General features: G+C 44.7%; 1 protein-coding gene and 1 non-coding gene across 3 annotated transcripts; one reads left to right on the top strand and one right to left on the bottom strand.

Moving 5' to 3' along the window:
• The first annotated feature begins 1,645 nt into the window (after positions 1-1,645).
• Positions 1,646-7,277, top strand: LOC147608624 (magnesium-chelatase subunit ChlH, chloroplastic-like). 2 transcript variants are annotated; one of them, XM_086789361.1, is made up of 7 exons: positions 1,646-2,083; positions 2,279-2,340; positions 2,413-2,484; positions 2,701-3,970; positions 4,100-4,182; positions 4,283-6,085; positions 6,181-7,277. In XM_086789361.1, exons 1-7 carry the CDS (start codon positions 1,975-1,977, stop codon positions 7,036-7,038), a joined length of 4,257 nt encoding a protein of 1,418 aa, XP_086645487.1. In that variant the 5' UTR covers positions 1,646-1,974; the 3' UTR covers positions 7,039-7,277. The 2 variants fall into 2 exon arrangements, with proteins under 2 accessions (XP_086645487.1, XP_086645488.1); XM_086789362.1 differs by having other exon boundaries at positions 1,798-2,083; positions 2,419-2,484.
• Positions 7,278-7,517: 240 nt separating this feature from the next.
• TRNAD-GUC (transfer RNA aspartic acid (anticodon GUC)) lies at positions 7,518-7,589 on the bottom strand. The gene has a single exon. It is a non-coding gene; the product is annotated as a tRNA-Asp (tRNA).
• Between the last annotated feature and the right edge of the window lie 284 nt (positions 7,590-7,873).

Raw genomic sequence — 7,873 nt, forward strand, 5'->3', positions numbered from 1 at the left:
CTAGAACTTTGGCCTCAATATTCTTCTAGAGGTCCAGCTTCGAGAATGGTGGAATGTGATATAACCTACTCTTCATATCTGAAACAACTAGCCTTCTCCACTACTTATGAATCATACTGTCAAGGCATCATCTTCATTCTATTGATCCTTGCTTTTCCAGTTCGAGAATGGTGGAATGTGATATGACCCTCCTCTCCACATCTGCTGAAACCATCTATCTAGCCTTCTCCACAAATTATGGATCATACTGCCAAGGCATCCTCTTCATTCTATCCTTGTTGGTGCTTGCAGCCTCATTCTTCCCATAGAAACCTTTGTTATTCCCCTTCAAGTCTCGCTTTGTGATCCATGTGTGTTCTCAAAGTGTTCCCAAAACACTTCTTACATTGCTTCTTGCTTAACGTTCTTAGCCTTTCTCAAAACATCCTAAAAATCTATAATGGTACTCCCTTTGATTGGAAATCGATCTTCATCCAAATGCTAAATTTTTTTATTTGTGAGGCCCTGATCATGAAATTTTGTGGAGATACTTTTACAACTTTGTATTCTTCCACATTTTTCCCTTCTTGTTTGCGCTTGAGTAACTCCATTAGCTTCTTCATCTTGTACTCTAGTGGGAAGTATATTTTCTCCCCACATTACTTAAATCCTTTCCACAAGTTTATGGGTCCTTCCTCAAGTCTTATTGTAGTCACTAAACTTTTCCACCAAAGCTTTGCAGACCACTTAAGTTGAGAATAGCCATTTCAACTTTCCCAACTTCATTGAACTCTCTTAGCTCAAAGAAATCCAAGCTTCATTGATACAAACATCATTCAACTATCCTCTAAACGTATAAACATCAACTTTTTACTCTCAGGCATATAAACATCATTCATATGAATTTCCTCTAAACATATAAACATCAACTTTTTACTCTCAAGCATACAAACATCATTCATATGAATTTAATTGCAAACCTCAACAATGTGCACACACATACCTTGTGAAATCAATATCTTTCTCGTCTTGGATCCGAGTTGCATACTGTCCGAACCACATTTCCCCCTCCCATTTGAGCTAAATTATCTATTTGAGAAAATAATAGAATTTTATTCTTTGCACACATTTGCACCCCATAACGTTGCAATTTATGTATGCATTGATTTGAGGCCTTACAAAGTGGGATGGTGGTCACTCATTCAAACAAAGGGGTCATAAGGAAATTGGCCCCTCAAAAGAACTTTGATGGATGCCTTGGCCGTGGGCTTCATTTTTACGGCCGTCATGCTCTTTTTTGTAGGGCATTTTGGTCGTCAAAAACTTGCAAAATTAATTTTTTTGACCGGCACAAGCTACATGTAGATGGTGAAAAACTTGCAATATTCATCCCTTTCGTGTGAAATTTGATGGACAAGGGTGCCTACGGAAAGGCAACAAGCAAGTTGGTCGCATGTGACCACCCTCAAAATACACGCATGTGACCACCCTCAAAATACAATACACATAACTTGATATTGTTAACATCATATCACCATACATGGATTTCAAAAGATTGGAGATATTTCTATTGGAGGTCACAGGTGTATCATTGATGTGTACTTTTACAATGATGGATGTGTGGCCCAAATCCTATGGCATTCTGGCCGGTTTGATAGAAGCCATCAGTTTTACGTTCCCAGAAAATTGCACATATAAAATTCTAAAGCGATATTGTATGTTGGGCCTGGCCATCCAATATGGATACTACCAGCCAATGGGAGCTGCCCACGCGTCCAGCATTTTTTATATTGTGACTATAATCCTCTAATAACGCTCACTCGATAGTGAGTGGATATCCTCTGTATGTGTGTGTGTGTGTGTGGTGGGTGTGCGCGCGCGTGTGTGTCGGGGTGGTGCAACCGTCTCCTCTCTGCAAGAACAACAAAGCCCTGCCAGTAAACCCTAATTCTCATTCTCAACGTCCTCCACCTTGCTGGCCTGTCTTTGTGAGCCATGGCTTCTCTCCGGGCTGTTGTGGCTCCTCCTTCCACCTTCTGCCACTCCATCTCTCAGCACAGGCCGCGCATTTCCAACAGCAGCAGCTGCACAGCATCATCAGCAGGTAAGCCTCTCTTCCTCTTCTGTGCTTCCTTTTGTCTCATGGTTCTGCAATACCTTCATATTACACCCGGAACTGAACCAAAATTCAGTTTATTTAATTGCGCAGCGTCAATGCATCTCCATATAACCCCCCTTTGCGAAGACATGCTTCCCCTCTTTCACTCTTGTCAATCTGATGCGCTCTCGTATAATGCAGGTGTGGCCCGGTTACATGAAGGTCTGCGCCAAGCCAATCCTATTGACAAGCTCAGCAGTCTGGTGAGCATCATGTTAAACTTTTTCTACCTACTATGTGTTATGCAAGTTTTCATCATATCCCTCTGATCACAGATTCAGGTGGAAAATCATGCTTTGGAGGTAATCAATGGTTCCACGATCCAGTCAAGGCGATCCAGGCAACAGGTTAGGCCCTTTTCTATTAATTCTCTGCCACTTTGCCTCTTAATCCGTACCTGCTGCAGAAGTGAAGTTAGTGTCAAAGTATGTTAAGTACGGTCGTGTGGTCTGCTTCTCATTGCATCACATCAGCTGCTTTCCTGAATCTTTGTTCCGGATTTCTATGGTGTAATGTGAGTTTTCTCTGTAATGATATTCAATTTGTCCAATTCTCTGCTTCAGGTAACCTCAGCCATTCTTAGCAATGGCTTGTTTACTCAGACTCGCCCTGATGTCCGCCGCATTACCCCTGGTGGCAAGAACCCTGGTGCTACCGTGGTGAAGGTTGTTTATGTTGTCCTTGAAGCTCAATACCAGTCCTCCCTTTCTGCGGCCGTCATGAACATCAACAGGACAAACAGGCTTGTCAATTATGAGTTAGTTGGCTATCTCCTGGAGGAGCTCAGAGACGATACCAATTATGAGATGTTCAAAGGAGACATGGCTGATGCCAACATCTTCATTGGCTCTCTCATATTTGTAGAGGAGCTAGCACAGAAGGTGAAAAAAGCTGTTGAGGTTGAGAGGGAGCGTTTGGATGCCATCCTTGTTTTTCCATCAATGCCAGAGGTGATGAGATTGAACAAGCTGGGTACTTTTGATATGTCCCAGCTTGGGCAATCCAAAAAGAGCTCTCTATTCAAGGTCTTGAAGAAGAATGGGAGGGTTCCAAATTTTGAAGAGAATATGCTGAAGGTTGTCCGCACGCTCCCTAAGCTCTTGAAGCTTTTGCCCATGGACAGAGCCCAGGATGCTAGGCGGTACGTGATGAGCCTTCAGTTTTGGCTAGGAGGGTCATCTAGCAATTTGGAAAATTTCCTCAAGATGGTTGCAGGTGCCTATGTCCCTGCCCTACAGAAAGCTGAGCTTGTGTTTGACGACCCTGTGAACTTTTTAGATGTTGGTATCTGGCACCCGATGGCTCCTCGAATGTTTGATGATGTTGGGGAGTACATGAATTGGTATGGTACCAGACGAGATGCCAACATCAAGCTGAAAAGCCCTGATGCAACAGTAATTGGCCTCATCTGTCAACGGAGTCACATTGTAACAGGTGATGACAGTCATTATGTTGCGGTTGTAATGGAGCTGGAGGCAAGAGGGGCAAAAGTGGTGCCTATTTTCTCTGGTGGATTGGATTTTTCTTCTCCTGTGCAGAGGTTCTTCTGTGACCCTGGAACTAAGAAGCCACTTGTTCAGTCTGTGGTATCCCTGACTGGGTTTGCTCTGGTTGGAGGCCCTGCTAGTCAAGATCATCCTCGTGCAATCGAGGCCCTGCGCAATCTGGGGGTGCCATATCTAGTGGCCTTACCCCTGGTGTTTCAGACAACAGAAGATTGGTTGGATAGCACTTTGGGTCTGCATCCTATTCAGGTTGCCCTCCAAGTTGCTCTTCCTGAGCTTGATGGGGGGCTGGAGCCTATTATTTTCTCTGGTCGCGACTCCAGAACAGGTGCTTTTTTGTCATCTTCAATTGTTGCATTTGGCACTCTTTATTTTGCCTATTCAAATATATGTTGATGAAGTGCTGTAAGTTGTAATCATTCTGTGTCCTTACTGTGATCACTGCTTTGTGGGGCAGGAAAGTCTCATGCCCTGCACAAGCGGGTTGAGCAGCTCTGCACAAGGGCTATAAGGTGGGCAGAGCTTAAAAGAAAAACCAAGGTTAGTCCCCTACTACAGTTGTTTCAGTGTAGTACTTCTGATTGGAATGTGAGGGGTCATTCCCTAGCTCATCGGCAGAAAATTGTCTTATTTCTTTCAGGCTGAAAAGAAGTTTGCAGTCACAGTCTTCAGCTTCCCTCCTGACAAAGGCAATGTCGGCTCGGCTGCCTACCTTGATGTGTTCGCATCCATATTCAGTGTACTGAGGGATCTGAAAAATGATGGTTACAATGTGGATGGCCTTCCTGAGACAGCAGAAGCTCTCATAGAAGAGATTATCCATGACAAAGAAGCAAAGTTCAACAGTCCTGATTTGAACATAGCTTACAGAATGCCTGTACGTGAGTATGAAAGGCTAACCCCATACTCCAAATCTCTGGAAGAGAACTGGGGCAAGGCACCTGGTAGCCTGAACTCTGATGGCCAGAATCTCCTTATATATGGGAAGCAGTATGGCAATGTCTTCATAGGTGTTCAGCCTACATTTGGCTATGAAGGTGACCCAATGAGGTTACTCTTTGCCAAGTCGGCAAGTCCTCACCATGGATTTGCTGCATATTACACATTCTTGGAGAAGATTTTTGGTGCGGATGCTCTTCTTCACTTCGGGACACATGGCTCTTTGGAGTTTATGCCTGGTAAACAAGTGGGTATGAGTGATATCTGCTACCCTGATAGTCTGATTGGAAATATACCTAACATCTACTACTATGCTGCCAATAACCCCTCAGAGGCCACCATTGCCAAGAGGAGAAGTTATGCCAATACTATCAGCTATCTGACACCTCCTGCTGAGAATGCCGGACTGTACAAGGGTTTGAAACAGTTGAGTGAGCTTATTTCCTCTTACCAATCCCTCAAAGATTCTGGAAGGGGTGAGCAGATTGTGAGTAGCATAATCAGCACAGCCAAGCAGTGTAACCTGGACAGGGATGTGGAATTGCCTGATGAATGTGTGCAACTGAGTGCAGAGGAGAGGGATGGGATAGTGGGGAAGGTATATGGCAAGATTATGGAGATAGAGTCCAGACTGTTGCCATGTGGTCTGCATATTATTGGAGAGCCACCTACTGCAATGGAAGCAGTAGCCACACTTGTCAATATTGCCGCGCTAGACAGGCCAGATGATGGGATCTACAGTCTGCCAACCATTTTGGCAGAGTCTGTGAACAGAAATATAGAGGAGATTTACAGAAACTACAACAAAGGAGTATTGGAGGATGTTGAGCTCTCAAGGGAGATTACTGACATATGCAGAGGTGCTGTAACTGCTTTTGTGGAGGAGACCACCAACAAGAAAGGACAGGTTGTGAATGTGGTAGATAAGCTTGGTTCCCTCTTTGCTATTCCAAAGAAAGCTCCATGGGTTGCAGTGATTCAGAACACAAAATTCAGGGATGCTAACAGGGAGAAGATGCGCGTCCTCTTCGAGTTCCTTGGTGAGTGTCTGAAGCAGGTGGTCGCTAATAATGAAGTTGGAAGTTTGAAAGATGCTTTGGAAGGCAAGTATGTTGAGCCTGGCCCTGGGGGTGACCCTATCAGAAACCCGAAGGTTCTACCTACAGGGAAGAACATCCATGCACTTGACCCACAAGCTATTCCTACTGTGGCAGCTATGCAGTGTGCGAAGACTGTTGTTGATAGGCTTCTGGAAAGGCAGAAGGTTGAAGCTGGAGGCAGTTATCCTGAAACAATAGCCCTTGTGCTATGGGGCACTGATAATATTAAAACATATGGAGAGTCTCTTGCCCAGGTCCTGTGGCTGCTGGGAGTTGAACCAAAGCCTGATGCGCTCGGCCGTGTCAACAAGGTGGAGCCTGTTTCATTGGAACAACTTGGCAGGCCTCGTGTGGATGTGGTGGTGAACTGTTCAGGAGTGTTCAGAGATCTCTTTATCAATCAGGTACCATGGTTTGTATACGATTTCTAGTTCTCTTCTTCTTCTCATATAGCTGTCTTTTAAAATCATCTGTATTGTCGATGATATCCGCTGTGCAGATGAATCTTCTAGATAGAGCAGTTAAGATGGTTGCTGAACTAGATGAGCCCGCCGAGATGAACTTTGTCAGGAAACATGCCTTGGAGCAATCTGCAAAGCTCGGAGTCCCTCTTAGAGATGCTGCCACTAGGATTTTCTCCAATGCATCTGGGTCCTACTCAGCTAACATAAGTCTGGCAGTGGAGAATGCATCCTGGGAGAACGAACAGCAGCTGCAAGAAATGTATCTGAAGCGAAAGTCCTTTGCATTCGACTCTGATGCTCCAGGAACTGGGATGAAGGAGAAGAGGCAAGTATTTGAGATGGCCCTGGCTACAGCAGATGCCACATTCCAGAACCTGGACTCATCGGAGATATCGCTGACAGATGTGAGCCACTATTTCGACTCGGATCCCACAAAGCTGGTGCAAGGGCTGAGGCAGGACAAGAAGAAGGTGAGCTCCTACATAGCCGACACCACAACGGCCAATGCACAGGTGAGGACATTGTCGGAGACGGTGAGGCTGGATGCTAGGACCAAGATGCTCAACCCCAAGTGGTATGAGGGCATGCTGAGGAGTGGTTATGAGGGTGTACGGGAGATTGAGAAGAGGCTGACCAACACAATGGGATGGAGTGCAACATCAGGTCAAGTTGATAACTGGGTTTATGAGGAAGCCAATTCAACATTCATCTCAGATGAGGCCATGCAGAAGAGGTTGCTTGAGACCAACCCTAACTCCTTCAGGAAGCTAGTGCAAACATTCCTTGAAGCCAATGGGAGAGGGTATTGGGAGACATCAGAGGAAAACCTTGACAAGCTTAGGCAATTATATGCTGAGGTTGAAGACAAGATTGAGGGCATAGACAGGGTGTAAAGAAAAGAAGGCTGCACAATGCTGTGGGAGTGCTGTAAGTTTTTGCAATATATGCATTTGTAGAAAGACTTGTGAATGTCCATGGTGACATTGTAGAACTACTTGTATGTAGGTTGTTATGTTTATTGAGAGCCTGCACACCACCCATTGATTTGTCGTGATCTCCCTTGTTGTAATACGGGATTTGTGCCCTTTCCCTTGAATAATGTAGAGCTGCTTATTTGGGTAGTTCATTGAAAGCTCTTCTGAATTGTCTGTGCAACTCTGTGATAAGTTCATCTCTACTTGTGCAGTTCCTGTATCAACCCATGGTAAGCATAACCATCATACCGTGTTCAGTCTCTTAAATGTAGTTAAAAGCAGTGAGTTGGTCCTTCTAGATGGAGGATGAATCTCCCATCCGCTCTAAGCTCTCAGCAACAGCTTCAGCTCCGGGAGAGTGTGGAATATCCGTCGAATCTGCCTGGCAGAAAAAAAAGCGCCGTTGCCGGGGATCGAACCCGGGTCACCCGCGTGACAGGCGGGAATACTCACCACTATACTACAACGACCGGCTTGTACCATCGCTACGACTTATGTAATTTTCTCAGAGTGAATGTTTCGAACTGCTCATACAATTAAGTTCTCTCTCTCTCTCTCTCTCTCTCTCTCTCTCACAGCGATTTATTTGCCATCATATGCAAATAACAAGTAAAAGACACTAAGATGCCCCTTTCAACACGTTATGCATTTGTTTACTTGCAATTATCCCAAACACTTCCATCTTAGATAATGGGAATTACAAGAGGTAGTTTATCTCAAACACTTCCATCTTATAAAATTAGCCTTGAATGGT

This window comes from Cibotium barometz, chromosome 53, assembly GCF_041138505.1.
Source record: "Cibotium barometz isolate CiBa-2024 chromosome 53, ASM4113850v1, whole genome shotgun sequence".
In the NCBI taxonomy this organism is placed as follows: domain Eukaryota; kingdom Viridiplantae; phylum Streptophyta; class Polypodiopsida; order Cyatheales; family Cibotiaceae; genus Cibotium; species Cibotium barometz.